The following is a 24,204-nucleotide window of genomic DNA, read 5'->3' as shown; positions in this document are numbered from 1 at the left end:
TATTCGCTGACTTGTTATTCCGCTACTGCTTCGAATGCGGAGGGGGAAGTGTAAATAGAATAAGCAAAATAAATAGCTATATGTTGCTTAACTCCTCTTGTATTTTGCCCCCTTTCTTTTATTTTAAGCAATGTATCTTCCCCATTTGCCCTTATGTACCTTGTTATGTCTGTAGTGTAATTGTGAGTTGGTTCCCCACTATTTTATATTTTTTTAACGTGTTTTTTAATACTTTGTATAAATTGAAAATCTGCGCAGAAAGCGATATATCAAGACCTAAATAATCTTGAAATAAACTTACTTCTATTATAAGTACAAGAGGGTGCTGAAAATTTCTCTGCCCAAGCAAGAGGAGAATGACGTGGATAGGGTTTAATCGGTGATCTGAAAAAATGTCAAAATAACCCGCCCAGACATTCGCACGCAGGACGTCAGCGCGCTGGATTTCAACACTATTTTAAAACGCTCTGAGGGGATGTGTGGGGGATTGTTGGCGCTCCCATGGAGGGGGGTAGAAACCCCCATTACAGAGGAAACAGCCTTTTACCCTGTTTTTTTAGGGAAAAATGACTGTTCCTCTGTAATAGGGGGTCCCACCCCCACCTCACCCCCAACGGGAGCGCCAGCATTTCTAAGTAAAGTGTGGGGGGGGTTCCCCCCCCTTGGAGCGCTTAATCTTTTCCTATCATAATAAATTTTACATTACGCTGGTTCCAATCGTAATTATTTTAGCAAAGTTTTGTATTATTCACCGTTATCATTTACGGCTATTGTAAACATAGTGTAAATATGTCATAAGTCTGTAAATTCAAATATTTCGTGTTCCTGGCTCTTTATTAGTCCATACAGATTGTTTATCCACGATGGCAATGACATTTTTGGAATGTCCCGTTATCCGGGACACACGATAGGAAAAGATTAAAATAGTGTTGAAATCCAGCACGCTGACGTCCTGCACGTGATTGTCTTGCGTGCCAAATAAAGGGATAAAAATAAGAGGGAGAGTTGGGCATTTGGGATCCGTCCTTAAATCTCCTTTCACATAGACAGCACAGCCAGACTTTGAATATACTATCATCCACCGTTGGCTTAGTTCAGGGGTAGGGAACTCCAGTCCTCAAGAGCTGTATTCCAGTCGGGTTTTCAGGATTTCCCCAATGAATATGCATTGAAAGCAGTGCATGCAAATAGATCTCATGCAGATTCATTGGGGAAATCCTGAAAACCCGACTGGAATACGGCTCTCGAGGACCGGAGTTCATTACCCCTGGCTTAGTTCTTTATCTTCCATCCACAAATTTAGGATTCTGTCTTGGATGGCGGAGGGGTGTGGGCAGGGATTGAGATGGTTTGGGGTTAGAGCTCAGGAACGGTTGTTGTGGGGGAGGGTAAGGGGGTAGAATGGGGAGGGGGTTAAGTAGGGTTTGCTCTGTATTAATACTGAATTCTTGGGTTTCCTTGTGACTCTTAGCGAGAGCCTCGTTTGTTTTGCTAGCAATGATTACTCAATCTGTCGATTTGTTTTTCTTTTCTCGTTTAATGCTTACTGCCTTGCTTTTATATCTGTTATTCTCAAGGTGCAGTTCTGAATAATAAAAACTGTTGAATCTAAAAATAAGAGGGATTGGGACTTGTATACTGCTCAAAGTGTCTTACATGCAGGTACTTCAAACATTTTCCCTGACTGTCCTAGTGGGCTCACAATCGAGCCCATGTACCTGGGGCAGTGGAGGATTAGGTGACTTGCCCAGGGTCACAGGGAGAAGGGTGGGATTTGAACCCACAACCTCAGGGTTGTAGCTCTAACTACTATGCCACGCTCCGCCCCATAATAACCTTATCATATGCCCCTTTTTGAACTTTACAGATAGGCATCCTGTTACAAAACCAAGCCCATTGTGTCTTTATGTGACATCAGAGGTGAAACGAGTCGTCATGTGTCAAAATTTACTTATGGGGGCAGGGTCTCCAAATATGTGCACACCATGACAGCATGAATCTCACTCGTAAGCCAGGATATGAACTTAGTCTGTCCAAAACAGATCTTTTACAGACTCGTCGGATCAGTGAAAATGTTATTAGAATTTTCTGAACTTGTGGTCACTTCATGAAGTTTCAGATCTCAAGGCGTCATGATGTTTCTTTCTGCGGTGGATTGCTAGGTGAGTTTTCAGCGTTGAAGACTGACTGAAGCTTCTATTGCATTCAGTACATGTAAATGGTTTCTCTCCAGTGTGAACTCTCTGATGAATTTTCAAATGTGATAACTGGATATAACTTTTATTACATTCGGGACATGGAAAGGGTCTGTCTTTTAGGTGAATCCGTTGATGAATTTTCAGATTTGATAAACAATTGAAGTTTTTATTACACTCCATGCATGTAAATGTTTTCTTAAATATGTGGATCTTTCGATGCTTCTTTAAATCTGACAGCTCAATAAAACATCTTTTGCAATCAGCACATGTAAAGGTTTTCTTTTCTATATGAATCATTTGGTGCCTATTCAATTGTGCCAACTGACTGAAATTTTTATTACATTCACTACATGCAAAGGGTTTCTCTCCAGTATGGATTCTTTGATGAGTTTTCAGTCTTGACAGACAAATGAAGTTTTTATTACACTCGGTGCACGTATAGGGTTTCTTTCCTGTGTGTTTCATTTGATGCCTGTTCAAATGTGAGAGTTGAATGAAACTGCTATTACACTCAGTACATCTATAGGGTCTCTGTCCTGTATGATTCCTTTGATGAATTTTCAGTTGTGACAACTGAAAGAAACATTTATTACATTCAGGGCAGGTAAATGGTTTCTCTCCTGTGTGACTTCTTTGATGAAGTTTTAATTTTGATAACTGAATAAAGCTTTTACTACACTCTGGGCATGTGAAAACTTTCTCTCCTGTGTGGATCCGTTGATGAATTTTTAGCTCTGTTACAGAAGTGAAGTGCTTATTACACTCTACACAGATAAAGGGGTTCTTTCCCGTATGGCTCATTTCATGCCTTCTTAACCATGATAAATAAACAAAACTTTTATCGCACCAAGAGCACGTAAAAGGTTTTTCTCCCAAGTGAATCTTTTCATGAATTTTCAGCTCTAAGAGCCAGGAGAAACATTTGTTACACTCGGTACATTGAAAAGGCTTCACGTCATTGTGAATTTTCTGGTGCACCTTCAGCTTTGACTTTTCTCTGAAACATTTCCCACACTGAGAGCATGGAAATGGTCTCTCTCCCGTGTGGGTCCTCTGGTGCAATAGCAAATTATACTTCTTATGAAAGCATTTTCCACAGGTGTCGCACAGAAACATTTTCTTCCCTTGGCGGTATTCAGGAGTCATCTGACTGTTATTATTTTGAGACGATTCCTCAGTTCTCCGGTGTCTGTAGTGCTCGGAGATACTTGCGAGCTCCCTCTCACTTCTCTCATATCCAGTGACTCTTCCTACTGAGTTTGCTGCAGGATCTCTCTGCCTCTTCTCCGATTCCTGCTCATAATGCCTTCTGTTTTTCCTCTCGGTCTCCTGGGAAATATTCTCACAGACATCTGCTAATTGTCTTAGGATCTGTTCCGCCTCTGCGGGAGGTCCTTCTCGATGTGTCTCCCTCTTCTGTTCCAATAGACCCTCACTTTCTGCAGGATATAAACAGAAGACATTAATCGTGAATTAGTGACAATGAAAAAGTTTTGATAATCAAGGAAAATGTTAATTTGGGGGAGGGGGGTGTAGTTTGCAATGCAACATAGGACTGTAACATTTAGGAAATTTCATAGGTAAGTACAGTGTCTCGCAAAGTTTTTTCGAGCCGGGGCACACTAACCCCCCCTCTTCTTTTAAACTGCGCTAGCAGTTTTTAGCGCAGAGAGCCGCGCTGAACGGCCTGTGCTGCTCCCGACGCTCATATGAACTCTATGAGCATTGGGAGCAGCGCGGGCCATTCAGCGTGGCTCCCCATGCTAGAAACTGCTAGCGCAGTTTAATAGAAGAGGCCCTAATCCTAGTGTCCCTGGTTCAAGACACCTGGAAGTGTGCTGGCATCAGCGCAAAGGCCCTTCAAATGGGCCTTGCGTCGGAGAGCAGGGCCGGCAGAGAGTAGAGGTGCCAGCGGCGGGAGATTGCATACAGGACATAGAAACATAGAAAAAAGCAGCAGAAAAGGGCTATAGCCCACCAAGTCGGCCCATTCCAAGTATCCCCTCCCCTGAATTTACTCCCTTAAAGATCCCACGTGAGTATCCCATTTTCTCTTAAAATCCGTTACGCTGCTGGCCTTTATCACCTGGAGTGGGAGTCTGTTCCAATGATCCACTACTCTTTCGGTGAAGAAGTACTTCCTGGAGTCGCCATGAAACTTCCCTCCCCAGATCTTCAGCGGATGCCCTCTGGTAGTCGAGGGTCCCATGAGCCAGAAGATATCATCTTCTGACTCGATACGTCCCGGGATGTACTTATATGTTTCAATCATATCTCCCCGTTCTCTTCTTTCCTCAAGTGAGTACAGCCGCAATTTTTTAAATCTTTCTTCATACGTGAGATCCTTGAGCCCCGAGACCATCCTGGTGGCCGTTCGCTGAGCCGACTCGATCCTCAGCACGTCCTTTCGGTAGTGTGGTCTCCAAAACACACAGTACTCCAAGTGAGGCCTCACCATGGCTCTGTACAACGGCATCATAACTTCAGGTCTCCTGCTGACGAAACCTCTGCGGATACACCCCATCATTTATCTTGCCCTGGAGGAAGCCTTCTCCACTTGATTGGCAACCTTCATGTCCTCACTAATGATTACCCCTAGGTCGCGTTCTGCCGTGGTCCTAACCAAGGTCTCACCATTTAGTACACGAGAGGCACGTTCTGTAGACAGTCAGCTGGCGCCGGCATTTCTCCTCTTCCCCAGTGTACCGCGGCACACCTGAAATCTCAGGAGGCACACAGTTTGCGATACACTGGGTTAGCAGAAGCCGCATGAGAAACAGTACAACTCAAATGCCCTTTGTATGACTGAAACACTATGTACACTTCTTTTACATAGGTTTCTAGAGCAGTCTCTATTCTTCATGGCCCATGCACTATCACTTTATTTATTTACTTATCTGGATTTATATCCCAGAAGAGCTCAGAACGGGTTACAAGTTGACTCGTACATAATAAAACATAGCTGGGTATAGTGATGTAGAGCATGGCAGTACATTTCGTCAGGGGTGTCCAACCTGCGGCCCCGTGAAGTATTTTGTGCGGCCCCGGTCGAGGGCGATGCAGTGTTTTTTTTTTAGTCTTCACATGTTGAGGAAAGTGAGATCCTGCTTCCGCCAACAACATTTTGCTGTCCTTGTACAATCAATCATTCTTTCCAGACTGGACTATTGTAAATCCATCTATCTAAGTCTAACCAATAAAAATCTTCAAAGACTTCAGCGGATCCAGAACACTGCAGCTAGGTTGATCTTAAACAAATTTGACCATCTTTCCCCGCTTCTGTCAAAACTTCACTGGCTTCCGGTGATTTCTAGGATTCACTTTAATTGTACCTGCCTAATATTCAAGATCCTACATGGCATTCTTCCTCCCCTAATTCCACTATCCTGGAATTCTTCGAGACCTGACACTACCAGATCCGCCCACAAACTCAAACTATCTTTCCCCTCGTTAAAAGGCGTCACGTATGCAGGTAAATTAGGGAAAACCCTTTTCTTCAAATTCACCGAGCTTTGGAATAACCTCCCTGCCCCGTTGCGGAACCTAGGCTCATTCCAATTATTCTAAAAGCATCTGAAAACCTGGCTTTTCTCCAAAACGTAAAGCTATCTATTTAAAATGTAAAGCTAGCTATCCTCTTTATAACCTCTAATTTCTTATTATGTTCTTCCCTCATTTATTGAATTACCTGTAAACCGTGCCAAGCTCTATCTTTATGGAGGTGATGTGATAAACAAACTTAAGGTTTAGTTTAGTTTAGTTTCTCTTCCTCTCTCTCTTTTTCTCTCTCTCTCTCTCTTTCTCTCTCTTTTTTTCTCTTCCTCTTTTTTTCTCTCTTCCTCTCTCTTTTTTTCTCTCTCTTCCTCTCTCCTTTTTTCTGTCACTCTTTTTTTCTCTCTCTCTCTTCTTTTTCTCTCCTTTTTTTCTCTCTTTCTCATTATCATTAAAAGGCATCATGTATGCAGGTAAATTAGGCAAATCCCTTTTCTTCAAATTCACCGAGCTTTGGAATAACCTCCCTGCCCTGCTGCGGAACCCAGGCTCATTCCAATTATTCTGAAGCATCTGAAAACCTGGCTTTTCTCCAAAACGTAAAGCAATCTATTTAAGCTAGCTATCCTCTTCATAACCTCTACTTTCTTATTATGTCCTTCCCTCATTTATTGAATTACCTGTAAACCGTGCCAAGTTATATCTTTATGGAGATGACGCGGTATTCAAACTTAAGGTTTCGTTTAGTTTAGTTTCTCTTCCTCTCTCTCTTTTTTTTTTTTTTTTTCTCTCTCTCTCTCCTTTTTTTCTCTCTGTTCCTCTCTTTTTTTTCTCTTTCTATCCCTATCTCTTTTCTTTTTCTTCCTCTCTCTTCCTCTTTTTTTCTCTCTCTCTTCCTCTCTCTCTTTTCTCTCTTTCTCTCTCTCTGAACTGGGTTTCCAGCTTATTTCTGAAATACCAATTCTTACTCTCTACAGGAGTTATTATTACTCCCTCTGTGTTCTGTATTGCTTCTGTTTACTCTACATAGTATTTATTATTACGCACTGGTCTGCACAGTTTTTATTATTACACCCCCTGTGCCTTGTAATATCTCCTCTTACTCTGCACAGTATTATTACTCCCTGTAATACTTCCTCTTGCTCTGTATAGTATTTATTATTACTCCCCCTGTGCTCTATAATACCTGCTCTTACTCTGCACAGTATTATTACTTGCCCTGAGCTTTGTAAGGTATCATACAGTATTTATTACTCCCTGTAATACTTCATCTTGCTCTGTATAGTATTATTGCTATGTAATACTTCCTCTTACTCTGTACAGTATTATTTGCCCTGTGCTCTATAATACCTCCTATTACTCTGCACCATATTTATTATACTTCTCCCTCTGAATCCGCAGTTTCAGTATCCGCGGATTCGGTTATTCGTGATTTTTTGGGGGGGAGGGAAAAGAAAAGTAACGCTGCAGCCCAGACCTTTCCGGACCTTACCTGGTGGTCTAGCGGGCTTTCGGGGCAGGAACGATCTTCCTTCGCTCCTGCCTCGTGCAGATCACTCATAGAAAATGGCTGCCGTGAGTTCCCGTAGGGGAAGGAGGAGGGTGGGTCAGAGCCGGCCCAAATGTTATTTGCGAATTTTCAATATTCGTGGGCCGGCTCAGCCCCTAACCCCGCGAATATTGAGGGAGAAGTGTACTCACCCTGTGTTCTATACAGTACTATTACCCACCTGTATATAAGTGAGAAACTTCTTTTTCTCCTGTCTCTTGGGTATCCTGGACATTCGGTTCTTCCTCTCCCTTAAACGTTTCGTAGCCTGTTTCCAAGAATAAAATCAAGAACTGAGTTATCGTTCCCTTATATTTACAGGAAAACATGCAGCAATAGTTCTCAAGGAAGCAGCACATGGTGAGGCAGGGGGAAGGGGTCTACTGTAGTTGTCCTGTTATAATTAGGGTTCCCATATGGCTCCAGAAAAAGAAGGATGGATCAAGAGATCCAGGTTTTACTTCCATTGCTTTCAGTGGAAATAAGAACATAAGAATTTGCCGCTGCTGGGTCAGATCAGTGGTCCATTGTGCCCAGCAGTCCGCTCACGTGGTGGCCCCCAGGTCAAAGACCAGTGCTCTAAATGAGTCCAACCTCACCTGTGTACGTTCGAGTTTAGCAGGAACTTGTCCAACTTTGTCTTGAATCCCTGGAGGGTGTTTTCCTTTATAACAGCTTCCGGAAGAATGTTCCAGTTTTCTACCACTTTCTGGGTGAAGAAGAACTTCTTTACGTTTGTACGGAATCTATCTAGCTTTGTCTTGAATCCCTGGAGGGTGTTTTCTCCCATAACAGCCTCTAGAAGAATGTTCCAGTTTTCTACCATTCTCTGGGTGAAGAAGAACTTCTTTACGTTTGTACGGAATCTATTTAGCTTTGTCTTGAATCCCTGGAGGGTGTTTTCCCCTATAACAGACTTCGGAAGAGCGTTCCAGTTTACTACCACTCTTTGGGTGAAGAACTTCCCTACGTTTGTACGGAATCTATTTAGCTTTGTCTTGAATCCCTGGAGGGTGTTTTCCCCTATAACAGACTTCGGAAGAGCGTTCCAGTTTTCTACCACTCTCTGAGTGAAGAAGAACTTCTTTACATTTGTACGGAATCTATCTAGCTTTGTCTTGAATCCCTGGAGGGTGTTTTCTCCTATAACAGCCTCCGGAAGAATGTTCCAGTTTTCTACCATTCTCTGGGTGAAGAAGAACTTCCTTACGTTTGTACGGAATCTATCTAGCTTTGTCTTGAATCCCTGGAGGGTGTTTTCTCCTATAACAGCCTCCGGAAGAATGTTCCAGTTTTCTACCACTCTCTGTGTGAAGAACTTCTTTACGTTGTACAGAATCTATCCCCTTTCAACTTTAGAGAGTGCCCTCTCGTTCTCCCCACCTCCATACCTGTCTCTATCTACTAACTCTATTCCCTTCAGTATCTTGAATGTTTCGATCATGTCCTCTCTCAGTAAAATCCAGATGTCTCAATCCGTCCTTTTTTTTCTGGAGCCATATGATAATTATAATGAAGGGAGATCTATAAGTCTCTTGCAAGCCAGATGAAGGGAATCAGAAAGCACTTCATGAATGTTAGGAGGATTAGACTCTTGCAACTTACTGTAGGTTAAAAATATAGAGGTTGATAATATCAGAACAATTTAAATGTTTAAATCACTTAAGTGGACAATGCTGCTGAATTTTGGAATTTACCGACCATATCCCAAGTGTTTAGGTCGGGGTGGTATAGGACCAAATGGAGGAGCCGTGTTTTATGCAGATGCTGACAATATTGTGTGTCAATACCTGCATAGGTAACCGGATACGTAGGACTGAATAAAATGTAGTTGCAATTTTGCGTGGAACTGGACGTTTGTCAACAGCTGTATAAATTCCAGGAGTGGCCAGTGCGGGATGCTATGCTTTCCTCTTCCTCTCACCCTCTGGCACAGCCCCACATCTCCTGCCAACAAGTAACCACAAACTTCCATTCTCCTCCCCCCCCTTTCCCAATTCATTATCTCCCATCCATCTCCCTATTTCTTCTTTCTCCTGATAAGAACATAAGAATAGCCTTACTGGGTCAGACCAATGGTCCATCAAGCCCAGTAGCCCGCTCTCATGGTGGCCAATCCAGGTCACTAGTACCTGGCCAAAACCCAAGGAGTAGAACATTCCAGAATTCCAAAAATTTCGGAACCCCAAATAGTAGCAACATTCCATGCTACCGATCCAGGGCAAGCAGTGCTTCCCCCATGTCTTTTTCAATAATAGACTATGGACTTTTTCTCCAGAAACTTGTCCAAACCTTTCTTAAAACCAGCTACGCTATCTGCTCATACTACAACCTCTGTCAACGCGTTCCAGAGCTTAACTATTCTCTGAGTGAAAAAAAATTTCCTCCTATTGGTTTTAAAAGTATTTCCCTGTAACTTCATCGAGTGTCCCCTAGTCTTTGTAATTTTTGACGGAGTGAAAAATCGATCCACTTGTACCCATTCTACTCCATTCAGGATTTTGTAGACTTCAATCCTATCTCCCCTCAGCCGTCTCTTTTCCAAGCTGAATAGCCCTAACCTTTTTAGTCTTTCCTCATACGAGAGGAGTTCCATCCCCTTTACCATCTTGGTCGCTCTTCTTTGAACCTTTTCTAGCGCCACTATATCTTTCTTGAGATAAGGAGACCAGAATTGAACACAATACTCCAGGTGAGGTCGCACCATAAAACAATACAGAGGCATTATCCAACATCTCCCCCCCCCCAAAAGGTCTGGCAGCTTTCCTTTCCTTCCTCTCCTTCCCAATGTGGCCCAGCATCTCTGACTCTCTATCCCCTCCCCATCCAGCATCTTAGCATCTCTCTCTCTGTATCCCTCTCTATTTCCTCCTATTGCATACCCAGGATTTCTCCCTGCTCCTCCCTTCCTCCGCCAATAAACATCTTTTCTCTCCTCCCCCGTCATATAGTCCAACATCCCACTCTCTTGCCACCCTCTCCCCTCAAATCTTCCTATCAAGGCTCTTCCCTTTGTCACCACTGAAAGAGCAAAACAACATGCACCGAGCCTCCTGCTGACGTGCACTGTTTGGGTCCCACCCCTTCTGTTGTGCACTTCCTGTTATTGTGACCCTTCAGAGACTTGCAACGTGCTTGAGCAGGAGACTGCATCTTGCTTTGCTTTGCTTTTCAGTACCGACACTATCATGGCAATAGGAAAGCAGTGTCTCACTTCCGGCTCACCACACAATTGTTTCCCACGTACTCACCTTTATAGGACCCCCAGGAACCCCTGAAGAAGACTTTTTGTCGAAACGCGGACCGTGTTGGGTCCTGTATCCCTAGCGGACTAGGTCCTTTAAGGCTCTTATGTGGATGATTTATTTTTATGTGGATGATTTCAGTGTACCTTTGGAACTTTGACACTTTCAAATAAAGTCCATTTAGGAACATCGTCACTCCACAGAGTTTTTTGGGTTTTCTCTGGATTTTCTTCTTTGTGGATATTTGGGGGTCAGTTCCTTTTGTTTTTTGCTACTTAGGATTTTAAAGTGTTTGAGGCTTGTGCAGATGAGGACGGAGCTTAGGCATTGGTGGAATGAGGCATTATGACATCACAGTCTGAGCTCTAGAATGTTGCAAACACAAGCAGTGTCTCACTTCCGGCTCACCACACAATTGTTTCACCTTTATAGGACCCCTGAAGAAGACTTTTTGTTGAAACGCGGACCGTGTTGGGTCCTGTATCCCTAGCGGACTAGGTCCTTTAAGGCTCTTATGTGGATGATTTATTTTTATGTGGATGGAATTATTTTATGTGGATGATTTCAGTGTACCTTTGGAACTTTGACACTTTCAAATAAAGTCCATTTTAGAACATCGTCACTCCACAGGGTTTTTTTGGTTTTAATAGGAAAGAGCCAAGACAGGAAAGTTTAAGGGGAGGGAAGGACCAGGGTGATAACAAGAGGGGAGATGCTGGATGGGGTGGAGGAGATGCTTCACCACACTTGAGAAGAGGGAAGAAAGCAGGGAGGTATTCTGCCCTGCCTAGGCTTACCAGATTTCCTCTTTACTTGGCCCAACTCCATTCCACCCCCAAACTCTGCCCTGCTCCGCCCTCAGCCCCGCCTCCACACGAACTGTGTGTCCCTTCCTCAAGCTCGGGGCCATGTCTAAATGTCCTCTGCGCGTGCGCAGATTTGACGCGATGACATCACGCACATGTGCGCGTGCTTGTGACATCATCACGTCGATGCTTGCACATATCCAGAGAACTGGGTTACCAGATTTGACGTCAGTAAAATCCAGACCCCTAGACCCACCCCCAGGCTCATCCAGTTCCACCCATCTCCACTCCATTCCACCCCAGCTCCGCCCTCAGCCCCACCCCCCACTGCAGGAAGGCATCTGCGCATGCACGGATGCCCCCTCCTGAGGCGATTTCTTGACAAAACCCGGACAAAGCGCCAGGTTTTGAAAAGCCGTCCGGACCCCGGAGGACATCTCCAGGGAAATCCAGATGTCTGGTAACCCTACCAGAGAAGGTCCCGAGCTCGGGGCCTTCCAAAACCCGGACAAACTTCCGGGTTTTGGAAATCCCTCCGGGCATCCGGACAGTCCTCTAAAAAGAGGCCATGCCGGGTTTTCCCGGACGTCTGGTAACCCTAGTCCTGCAGCATATAGCAGTGCAATGCCTCCCCCATATTATACCCATGATCTAGACCAGGGGTGTCCAACCTGCGGCCCTGTGAAGTATTTTGTGCGGCCCCGGTCGAGGGCGATGCAGTGTTTTCCTCTGCTGCCCCCTGGTGTTTACCGTCTTGCCGGCTCCCTCCTCTGTCTTGCTGCAGCGTTTGCGCAGCCCCAGAAACATTTTTTTCAGCCTATGTGGCCCAGGGAAGCCTAAAGGCTGGACCCCCCCCTGATCTAGACCTTCACAGTGTCATAGGGAAATGCAAGGTCATGCATACTGGGAAAAAGAACCCGATGTTCACTTACAAGATGGGGGGATCACCGCTAGGGGTTAGCAACTTTGAAAGAGACCTGGGAGTGATGGTAGACACAACATTGAAGGCGTCAGCACAGTGCGCCACAGCCTCAAGGAAAGCAAACAAAATGTTGGGTATCATTAAGAAAGGTATCACGACCAGGACGAAGGAAGTCATCCTGCCACTGTATCGTGCATTGGTGCGCCCGCACCTGGAGTACTGTGTCCAGTACTGGTCGCCGTACCTCAAGAAGGACATGGCGGTACTTGAGAGAGTCCAGAGAAGAGCAACTAAGCTAATAAAGGGTATGGGGGACCTCTCATATACTGACAGACTGAAGAAGCTGGGGCTTTTCTCCCTGGAAAAGCGGAGACTTAGAGGAGACATGATAGAAACCTTCAAGATCATGAAGGGCATAGAAAAAGTGGACAGGGACAGATTTTTCAAACTAAGGGGAACCACAAGTACAAGGGGGCACTCAGAGAAATTGAAAGGGGAAAAGTTTAGAACAAACGCCAGGAAGTTCTTTTTCACCCAGAGGGTGGTGGATACATGGAACGCGCTACCGGAGGATGTGATAGGCAGAAGCACGCTACAGGGCTTCAAGGAGGGTCTGGACAGGTACCTGGAGGACAGAGGGATTGAGGGGTACAGATAAGAGTAGAGGTAAGGTTATAGGGACAGGATTAGAGGTAAATTATAAAATTAGTCAGAGACCACTGTTCAGGCAGTGGGCCTGATGGGCCGGCGTGGGAGCGGACCGCTGGGCGAGATGGACCTCTGGTCTGCCTCAGCTGAGGCAACTTCTTATGTTCTTATGTTCATTGTAAGACAGAAGTCAGGGCTGAGACAGATCCTAATCATGCATGGATATTTCTGTTACCGAGAAGGTACAGAAAAATATCTCAGATTAGCAGGTGCAGCATTTGATTTATTAAAGCTAAAAATGCAGATAACAGCACGGTTGTATATGAGAGAACAGAGCTGGATTTTTAACCTGGACACGCTCCAGCCAGGAGGATTAAATAGTGAGATCGAGTGGCAAGCTTTATTACAGTAAAATTTTTTTACAGAAATTTTTCAGCTTATGAGGCGTCTTTGAGTCTTTTCCAGTCTGAAACTTCCCGTACCTTTTTGTGTTTTATTTAACAATCTCTGACAGCTGCGTCGGCATCACATTTTTTTGCCGTCGTGATGTCAGCTGGTCAGCTGGTCTTTACATCGGAGTTGCGGCATTTTTTGCCGTTTAGAGTGTGGAGAAAGCAGCTTACATTCTTTGAAGAAGCAGTTTAAAGTTTTTGTGGTGGGTACCCTTGGTTTAGCCATTTGAATTTAGCAAATTTACATTCGAGCACAAAAAGTATAAAGTGTTAGCAAGTTGATTTAGTATGTTAAAAACTTATTGGTTTCATTTGTGCTTTCAGAGACAGACGCCACCTTTTAACCATTTGAATCCTGCACACTGGTTCCCTGAGGCAGGAACAAAACGGGCCACGTCGGAACCTTCAGTTAAGATAAGTTTTTTCAACATTCTTCAAGTTATTAATCGTTTAGACTGCTTATGCAGCGAAGAGAAAAGTTTTTTTTTTTTTACAAAGGAGTCTAACGATGTGCAATGATTGGGTGGCGAGGCGTTTTAGCTTGGGGTTCGCCCCTCGCTTCTGCCTTCATGTCTCTGAGCAGATTTTGTGACTAATTTATAAATATACATTCATTATTTAAAGAAGTTTTTTTTATTTTCATACTATCCTCCTTCTTTCACTCCCTGTGATATTTTTACCAAGATATTTTGGTTTCCCCCATTTTTGTTTTGACTGAAAAATGCAGATAAAGCAGTCCTTACCTAGAGAGATCAGGGCCTCATAATTCTCCTTCATCACCTCTCTGTAAAGCTCCTTCTGCCCTTCGTCTAAATACTCCCACTCCTCCTGGGAGAAAGAGATGGTGATGTCCTCAAATGTCACCCGCATCTGAAACACGAACCAGAAACATATTCAGAGACACGTGGAAAGGCTCAGGAAGCATTACATTTCAGCTGGCTTCATTCTCCTGACATTTTATCATGGAAATTCCTGTCCTAAAAGGAAGCGCCAGACTTGTTTTCTCTGTGTCCGTTTCCTCTATGGACTCCAGGGTTTGCAAGTCTAACTATAAACAAGACCCTTTGATACCAAAGACACTGAATATCACATATCACTGCCTGGATTCCAGGGTTGGAGCATGGATGAGACTGTCACACATATGGCTTTTATATGCTTCCCGACCACAATTTTGCAGCTGTACTTACATTAGCTCTATGGCAGATGTAAAAAGGGACAAAGACCAAAACAAATCTTCTATATGCAAAATCTTAACAATTCTAATCTTTTGCTTAATTCGGGAGCTTTTTTGGATGGATCTTACATAACGTGAAATAAATAGAACCAAGAGAGGCTGTTAAATAAATCTATATCCACATAGCACAACCTCAAGAGTATAGGATAACAAGTCCAAGTGTTACTCTTAAGGGAGAAAAGACCTCAGTGTCTAATAGGGAAAATCAAAGCAACCCATATAGACAGGCTAGTTGCAAATATCACTTGCAGCCAGCAGACACATCCTCGGTCAAAAACTCCCAAAAAGTTGAGGACACAATTTCACAGTGAATTTCAACAGTCTTAATTCTAAGTCTCAAAAAGTTTTCAAAAAAAACACTTATCTGAAAATTGTTGTCTTCTCAATCAAATTGCAAACACAAGAACTTGATCCTGGAGCTTGGAAGCAGGAGAAAATCACTCCATAGGAGACAAACTCAGAGCATAGCAGCTACTAAATATCACCACTAGCATAATCCATAATCCATTGGGGTTCCCTGTTTCGCTGGTGCGCTTCTTCAGGGATTTGAGCATCGATTCACCTGCTTCAATTTCTGTCAAGACTTTTTGAGACTTAGAATTAAGACTGTTGAAATTCACTGTGAAATTGTGTCCTCAACTTTTTGGGAGTTTTTGACCGAGGATGTGTCTGCTGGCTGCAAGTGATATTTGCAACTAGCCTGTCTATATGGGTTGCTTTGATTTTCCCTATTAGACACTGAGGTCTTTTCTCCCTTAAGAGTAACACTTGGACTTGTTATCCTATACTCTTGAGGTTGTGCTATGTGGATATAGTCTTACATAACATGACCATACGTCCCGTTTTGAACGGGACCATCCCGTTTTTAATTAGCTTGTCCCGTTGTGCCGAAGCATAGCTTCGGGACGCCGAAATCTCCCGTGTTTGAGCAACCCGCCGCAGTGTTCTCCCTAGCACAGGGGTGCCTAAAACGAAGGCAACGTGAGTCGATCGCCCGGGAACAACGTCAACGCAAGAACAGATCAGGTGCGTGCAGCGACTGCACAAAATTCCCGCCACGACATCAATTCTGACATCAGAGAGGAAGTTCCGGGCCAGCCAATCGCTGCCTGGCTGGCCTGGAACGTCCTCTCCAATGTCAGGGGGCAGGCTTGTGCAGTCGTTGCACGCACCTGGCCTGTTCCTGCAGCAGTGGCTTGGAGAAATCGGCGGCGGCAGTGGCTTGGGGGGGGGCAGAGAGAAAGAAAGAGAGACAGAAAGAAAGATATAGGGGTAGGAAGAGAGAGAGAAAGAAATGAAAGAAAGAAATGTGGGTAGGAAGAGAGAAAGAAAGAGAAGGAAAGGATGCACAGTCAGAAAGGAGTGCAACCAGAGACAACAAAGGTAGGAAAAATTATTTTATTTTCAATTTAGTGATCAAAATGTGTCAGTTTTGAGAATTTATATCTGCTGTCTATATTTTGCACTATATTTGTCTATTTTTCTATAGTTGTTACTGAGGTGACATTGCATATTTTAAAGTTATCTGCCATGACCTCTTTGAAAAAATCCAAATATAAATTATAATTAATATTTTCTCTGCATACAGTGTGCTTTGTGTTTTTTTTCAAATTTTATGGTTACTGTTATGAATTAATAAGATATTCTCCAGCAAAGTTCTGGGCATCACCATAGACTCCTCACTATCCTTCAACGACCACCTCAACTCCCTGATAAAAAAATGCTTCTGCAGCCTTCACATGCTGAGGAAAGTAAGGTCCTGCTTCCTCCAAAAACACTTTGCCGTCCTCGTACAATCCATCATCCTCTCCAGATTAGATTATTGCAATTCCATTTACCTAAGCTTAACAAAGAAAAGCCTCCATAGACTCCAACTAATCCAGAACACCGCGGCTAAGCTTATCTTCTCAAAAAGTAAATTTGACCATGTCTCACCGCTCCTGTCCAAGCTCCACTGGCTTCCTGTAATCTCCAGGGTCCACTTTAAATGCGCCTGCCTAACCTTCAAGATCCTCCACGGCATCCTTCCTCCTCTCATTCCTCTATCCTGGAATTCTTCAAATCCAATTTCCACTAGATCCACACAAACACTAAAATTATCCTACCCCTCCTTAAAAGGCATCTCCCTCGTTGGTAAACTTGGGTCCTCCCTCCACTTCAGAATCGCTCAGCTCTGGAATAGTCTCTCTTCCCCTCTCCGCAACTTGAGCTCCCTTCCACTATTCCGTAAGCATCTGAAGACCTGGCTCTTCTCCAAAATGTAACCCCGTCCCCTTCCTGGTACTCTTACACCTAACTCTCTTCTGATTACTTTATAATTCCATTGGAGTTCCGTTCATACCCAAACCATGTAAACCGTGTCGAGCTCCACTTGTGGAGATGATGCGGTATATAAACCCAAGATTTAGTTTAGTTTAGTTTAGTTTACATGAAAAATGAATGGAAGAAATTGGGGGCGGGGCTAGGGCGGGAATGGGGGTGTGACTGGGGCATGGCAGGGCAGGGATGGGTGGAACTGGATGGGCCTGGGGTGGGTCTAGGGGATATGGATTTTCCAAATGGAAAATCTGGTAACCCTCTATACACCGCCTCTCAACTGATATTTCAAGGAGAGGGCATATACATTTTAAAAAATAAAGTGTTGCTATGTCCAGTGCTTTAATTTGCTTTAATTGTGATGCAATGCAGTGGGGAGAGGGGGCAAATCACAGGTAAGTAAAAGTGACCGTGTACGGCAGTGTTCTTCAATGCAAGGCCTGGGGACCAGTGACAGCCTCTAGAGAGTTGCGCGGGGACAGAAATCCCACCCGTCCCCGTGAGGAATCCTTCCGTCCTCACCCGTCCCTGCGAGAAATCCCTCCATCCCCACCCATCCCCGGGAGGAGTCCCCTCCGACCCCACCCGTCCCCACGAGGAATCCCTCCGTCCCCACCCGTCCCCGTGAGAAATCCCTCCTTCCCCACCCATCCCCACGAGGAATCCCCTCCTTCCCCACCTGTCCCCGTGAGGAATCCCTCCGTCCCCACCCATCCCCACGAGCAATCCCCTCCGTCCCTAACTCTCCCTAACTCCCCCCCCAAGGTAAATTAAAGCAAAACCAAAATGGAAGTCAAACAGAAGCACCAGTCATACAAAGAAGTCATCTTCATACTGAAGAAAGAGTGTGCCTTTGCTGAAACAACTTTTCTATTCAATGTTTGTCCATCACAAGGAAAATCAACAGAGATATAGGAACTTGGAGGGGGGGGGGAGAAAGACAAAGGAAAGCAGGGGCAATAAATACAGGAAGTGACAAAATGGGCAGGCAAGGACAATTAACAGATAAAGCAGAGGCTCCCAACCAGTGTGCCACAGCAGGGAAACCTCAAGAGTGTCACAAAATTAAAGCCATGCCATTAGACAGGACAAGTCACAAGCACCGGCTGAGCTGGCAGGGGGGAGCTAGGGAGAACACTGCTCGTCTTCCATTTCCTGCCTGCCCTGCTGCAGCACACATAGCCGACCGGAAGTCTTCCATAAGCCCTCCTTCCGATTGGCTATGTGTGCTGCGGCAGGGCAGGCAGGAAATGGAAGACGAGCCTCGAGGCAGGGCAGGTAGGAAAATCAGACGAGCCTCGCGACTCGAGTTGTACTGAACCCGAGACCACAAGGGGCGTCCCCACAGGATCCCCGCGACCCTAGGGGCCGTCCCCACGGGATCCCTGTGGATCCCGCGGGATTCCCGTCGTCCCCGTTCCCGTGCAGCTCTCTACTCTGGAGACATCTGGGTTGGCCCTCATCATCATTCTGGCTTATTTTCTGCCCCTCTCTGCCTCTCTACCCAAGCTCATGACAGAAAGAGGAAAGTGGATGGGAGGAAAAGCTGCAAGCTTGAAGGAGAAGGCTTTTCTCACTAGATGAAGAGAATGCATTTGGTAGGGTTACCAGATTTCCTCTTACAAAAAAAAAAAAAAGAGGACACCTGGCCTCACCCTCTTCTGCCCCCAACTCTCCCCCTCCACGAACCTTGTGTCTCCTTCCCCGAGCTCAGAGCTGCGTCTGGAGGACCTCCGTGTATGCACGGACATCGACACGATGACGTCATGGGCATGCTTAGAATGTCGTCATGTTGACATCTGAGCACGCACAGAGGTTCTTCCAGATGCGGCCTCGAGTTTGGGGCCTTCCAAAAACCCAAACTGCCACGTTTTTGGAAATCCCTCCGGGCACCCAGACGGTCCTCTAAAAAGGGGACACGTCCGGGTTTTCCTGCACACCTGGTGACCCCAGCGTTTGCAAATGGCCACCTCCTTGAAAAAACGGGCTGTGGGGTAGATTATATTCCATTAGTGTCTTTTATTCTGCCAATACCTTGCGGTTCTAGGCAGATTCCAAAAGAGATTTGGACACATTCAAAAATAATCACAAGATAGATATTAAGCTGGGACGTTGTGATCTGGAGATAGATTGAGGAGTTGGTTTATGTCATTGGCTTGTTTTGATAAATTTCTTGAACAACATGGGTTTTATTTTTATTTCTGCAATACTCCAGGTGAGGTCTTTTTTTAAAAAACAGTTCCTAGCATCTTGTTTGCTTTTTTTGGCTGCCGCTGCATACTGAGTAGAAGGTTTCATTGTATTGTCTACAATACTAAAACCATACTGGGACAGACCAAAGGTCCATCAAACCCAGGATCCTGTTTCCAACAGTGGCCAACCCAGGTCCCAAGTACCCGACAGAAACCCAAAGAGTAGCAACATTCCAGAGCTGAGATTCTGATGTCATAAAGCCTCATTCCACCAATGCCTAAGAGCCTGCCTCATCAGTGATGTCACCATGGCTTCATTATCCTATACAGTACTTGGCTCACATAAGAACATACGAGTTGCCATACTGGGACAGACTGAAGGTCCATCAAGCCCAGTATCCTGTTTCCAACAGTGGCCAACCCAGGTCCCAAGTTCATTCCAGATCTCTACAAACTTGAAAACAAAAGATCAACTGAGCTTCCCAGCACATTTAATTCCCTTAAAGGAAGGGAAGGCTAACTTATATCTTATGTTAATGTTAATATTTAGCTTATCTCAGTACTGAGCTGCGGTCGGACTAGGGTTACCATATGGCTCCAGAAAAAGGAGGACGGACTAAGACATCCGGGTTTTACTTCCAGTGCTTTCAACGGATGTAAAACCCGGATGTCTCAATCCGTCCTCCTTTTTTATGGAGCCATATGGTAACCCTATGTCCATAAGTTTCAGCGTGTACTTCTTCTGCTCTTGTAGCTATTTGTAAGGTTACCAGACATCTGGGAAAACCCCATGTCCTCTTTTTAGAGCAGGGCTGCCAGAGATGGACTGGCAGGCCAGGTTTTCAGGATCTCCACAATGAATATGCATGAGAGAGATTTTGCCTGCACTGCCTTCTTGGTATGCAAATCTCTCTCTCATGCATGTTCATTGTGGAGATCCTGAAAACCTGGCCTGCCAGTAGATCTCGAGGACTTGGGCAGCCCTGTTTTAGAGGATGTCAGGTCAAAAGCGCGCCGGGGCAAAGGCACGAGCAGACAACTGAGCGCAGCGTGGAGGCGCGCACCGAAGAGAAAGACTGTTTTTAGGGGCTACGACGGGGTGTGGGTGGGGGGAACCCCCCCACTTTACTTAATACAGATTGCGCCGCGTTGTGGGGGGTTTTAACCCCACACATCTTACTGAAAACTTAACTTTTTCCCTGTTTTCAGGGAAAAAGTTACGTTTTCACTAAAATGTGGGGGGTTACAACCCCCCAAACCCCCCACAACGCCGCCGCGATCTGTATTAAGTAAAGTTGGGGGGGGGGGCTCCCCAACAAAAACCCCCGTCACAGCCCCTAAAAACAATCTTTTTCTTCGGCGCACGCCTCCGTCTTGCACTCAGTTGTCAGCGCGCGCCTTTGTCTTCCGCGTTACTGTCTATGAATCGTTTTAGAGGACTGTCCAGGTGGCCGGACTAAGTTTTCCAGATTTTACATTCATAAAATCCGGAACCCTAAGCCCACCCCTAGGCCCACCCATCCCTGCCCTGTTACACCCCAGTCCTGCCCTTTATCGTACCCTACCCCCCCCACCCCCACCCCGCTGCTTGCTCTGGTCAGGCAGTAGGGCATTTGCGATGATGTCACTTGGCATCCGCACACGTAAGGATGCCCTCTTGCCTGACACAATTTGGGGAGAAGCTTTTCAAAACCCAAAGTGCTGGGTTTTGAAAAGCCGTCCGGACCCCCGGACATGTCCTCAAAAGAAGGACATGTCCGGAGAAATCCGGACCTCTGGTAACCTTAGTCCGGACGGATTTTCTAAACCTAGCAGTTTGTTTGGGATTTTGGAAGGCCCTGAGCTCGGGGCTGCGTCCAGAGGTCCTCCGAGCATGCGCGGATATGACGCATGCGTCGGGGAAGGAGAAGAGACAAGGTTGGTGTGGGGTCAGGGCTGGGGCAGAAGAGGGCGGGGCCACATGGCTGAGGGGAGATATGATTGAAGGCTACAAAATCCTGAGCGGAGTAGAATGGGTTCAAGTGGATCAATTTTTCACTCCATCAAAAATTAGAAAGACTAGGGGACACTCGATGAAGTTACAGGGAAATACTTTTAAAATGAATAGGAGGAAATTTTTTTCACTTAGAGAATAGTTAAACTGTGGAACGTATTGCCAGAGGATCTAGTAAGAGCGGATAGTGTAGCTGGTTTTAAGAAAGGTTTGGACAAGTTCCTGGAGGAAAAGTCCATTGTCTGTTATTAAGACAGTGGGGAAACCACTGCTTGCCCTGGATCAGTAGCATGGAATATTGCTACTCCTTGGGTTTTGGCCAGGTATTAGATACCTGGATTGGCCACTGTGAGAACAGGCTACTGGGCCTGATGGACCATTGGCCTGACCCAAAACAGTTGAAGGCTATTCTTATGTCCTTAAATCTGGTAACCCTAGCTATTTGAAAACAGAAAGGTTTAAGCTTTTTTTCCCCCTCAGTTATGTGGAAATTAGGATGCTTTGATCCACTTGTCAGTTCTTGTTGATTAATTCTTATTTTCATAGAGCCAAGGCGGCTAAGAGGGCAATCACATTTCACTTTCTCAAGTATGGAGGAAGAAAACATTTCAGTGATCTGAAATCCAACTATAATCTGCCTGTCAGTTCTGTTGTGCATGATTTTTAAACTTACAACTCTTATTTTTCTGGAGGATCACTAATAAGAAAGGGAAACGGGAGGAACATGCGGGCCCCCCAGAGACTATTTTGTGGCCCGCGATCTGTCCTCTCCACTTCACAAGTTTTCGACTGTGGAGAGGACAATCGCATACAGACCGCGACTGCTGTAATTGGACTTGCAGAAGTCTCTCTGGAGGGAATGTTGGCAAATGGCTCGCGGCTCGCCTAATCTGCTTCCCTTCCCATCTTATTGCCCGCCCCCAAGCCACCGCAATCGGGGAACAGGCCAGCGCCGAGGTCTTAGCTCTCCCTGCTTATCTTTCCCAGCTTGGAGCCGACCAATTCTCGCCACTCGACGTCAATTCTAACGTCGGGGATGAAGTTCCGGGCCAGCCAATCGCTGCCTGGCTGGCCCGAAACTTCCTCTTGGATGGCAGAATTGATGTCGGGTGGTGAGAATTGGTTAGCCCTGCGCTGGGGAAAGTAAGCAGGGAGAGCTAAGACCTCGGCGCTGGCCTGTTCCCCGATTGTGGTGGCTTGGGGGAGGGCAGGGAGAAATAAATAAAGAAAGGGGGGGACAGGGAGACAGAGAGAAAGAAGGGAGACAGGACACAGACAGAAAGGGGCATGGAGAGAGAAAGACAGAAAGAAAGGGTGGGCATGGAGAGAGAAAAAAAAAGAAAGAAAGGGGGCACGGAGAGAGAGAGAAAGACAGACATATAGAAAGAAAGGGGGCATGGAGAGAGAGAGAAATAAAGAAGGGGGCAGGGTGAAAGAAATAAAAAGTTGGGGGAGGGAAGGAGACATATGCCAGACCAGGGGAAAGGAAGGAAGGAAGGAGGGAGGGAGAGAAAGGAAAGAAAGAGATGTTAGACCATGGAAATAGGGACGGAAGAAGAGAGAGATAGAAGGGAAGGTAAGACATGGAAACGTAGATTTTGAAAAGAAAGCAGAAAAATTGAATATTAAGTTAATGCCAAAGATGGATGCAAGGCAGAAAGTGAAGACGGAGAGAAAAACAGTCAAAGGACAAGAAGGCCCTGGAAACATAGTTAAAAGCACAGAAAAATAAAGTCACCAGCCAACATAGGTAAGGAAAATTATTTTATTTTCAATATAGTGATTGAAATGTGTCAGTTTTGAGAAAGGAAAGATATTAAACTTTAAATGTGAGGGCCGCAGAAAAAATAGTTAATGACAATTTTGCATAAGGTAAAAACTCTTTATAGTTTATAAATCTTTCCTTTAAGCCCTGCAGCCATCCTCCTGCCCTGACTCAGTGCAGGGCTCAGCTTCTCTCCTAATGGCTTCAGAGGACACAGAAAGAGGAGAGAAGGGGAAAGTCTGGGGACAGATCAGAGAGAAGGGAAGCAGAAGAGAGGGAGGAGGAGCATGGAAATATAATCTTCTAGAGAGATCAGAAAGCAGAAACTGAGCTAATCATGAAGCCAAAGGAGAACCAAGAAGAAAAGCCCGAAGGGCTGCAAGGAAGAAAGAGCAGAAGTGTCTCTTCTGGAGCCCCAGGGAGGGATTGAGCAGTGCCAGGCTCCTTTCTTCATCTGCCTTGCCCTGCCTCCCCTGCTGCCCACCTGCAGCCATCCTCCTGCCCTTCTCCAACCCTGACTCAGTACAGAGCTCAGCTTCTCTCCTAATGGTTTCAGACAAAGAAAGAGGAGAGAAGGGGAAAGACTGGGGACAGATCAGAGAGAAGGGAAGCAGGAGAGAGGGAGGAGGAGCATGGAAATATAATCTAGAGAGATCAGGAAGCAGAAACTGAGCTAATCATGAAGCCAAAGGAGAACCAAGAAGAAGAGCCCGAAGGGCTGCAAGGAAGAAAGAGCAGAAGTGTCTCTTCTGGAGCCCCAGGGAGGGATTGAGCAGTGCCAGGCTCCTTTCTTCTGCTTGCCCCATGGTATTGCCTGGCACTGCATCACCTCCTGCCAGTCTCCTACCTGCTCAGCAGAAAGCCCTGTGGCCATCCTCCTGTCCTTCTCCACAGCACCAGCTCCAGCCCTGGCCCCCTCCCTCCCTTCCTGCACAGCTTGCCGGGACCTGTGTTGGGCTTTGCTGAGTCAGTGCTGGTGCTGCCGGAATTCAGCCCTGCTGGGTACAAACAAATATGAATGCCACTCCTTCCAGGAAGAGGCGGAGGAGGATTGTACAGGTGTGGGAGTGGATTCTGGGAAATGCCCTAGCATGCCTTTTTCTCTCTACTAGTACAACTGCTACTAATTATTTCTGTAGCGCTACCAGATGTACGCAGCGCTGTACAGAGGATAAAGGGAGGCTGGGAATGGTGGGAAATGCATTCCTGGAGCTGTTTGGGGGGGGGGGGGGGTTGTTTAGTTTTTTAAAGGTGAAAGTACAAATCTGTTTTGCCAGGTGAGGAAGATTCTGGAGATAGAACAAGGAACAGGGGGGAGCAGGAAAGAGGGGAGAGGGGAGAGCAGGGAGGGCAAAGAGGAAGGAGGGAGATTAATGAGGAGGGCTGACCTGA

At 45.6% G+C, this 24,204-nt stretch overlaps 1 protein-coding gene across 1 annotated transcript; it reads right to left on the bottom strand.

The window, feature by feature from the left end:
* Positions 1-822: 822 nt before the first annotated feature.
* LOC117354533 (gastrula zinc finger protein XlCGF57.1-like) lies at positions 823-23,797 on the bottom strand. Its single transcript, XM_033932235.1, has 4 exons — positions 23,660-23,797; positions 14,056-14,182; positions 7,421-7,507; positions 823-3,637 (listed from the first exon to the last, which is right to left on the bottom strand). The coding sequence occupies exons 1-4, from the start codon at positions 23,684-23,686 to the stop codon at positions 2,106-2,108; spliced, it is 1,773 nt and encodes a 590-aa protein (XP_033788126.1). The 5' UTR covers positions 23,687-23,797; the 3' UTR covers positions 823-2,105.
* Between the last annotated feature and the right edge of the window lie 407 nt (positions 23,798-24,204).

The sequence above is a fragment of the Geotrypetes seraphini genome, chromosome 2 (assembly GCF_902459505.1).
Source record: "Geotrypetes seraphini chromosome 2, aGeoSer1.1, whole genome shotgun sequence".
Classification (NCBI taxonomy): domain Eukaryota; kingdom Metazoa; phylum Chordata; class Amphibia; order Gymnophiona; family Dermophiidae; genus Geotrypetes; species Geotrypetes seraphini.
Note: the sequence above shows the minus strand (reverse complement) of the source record. Positions and strands in the feature narration are given on the sequence as shown.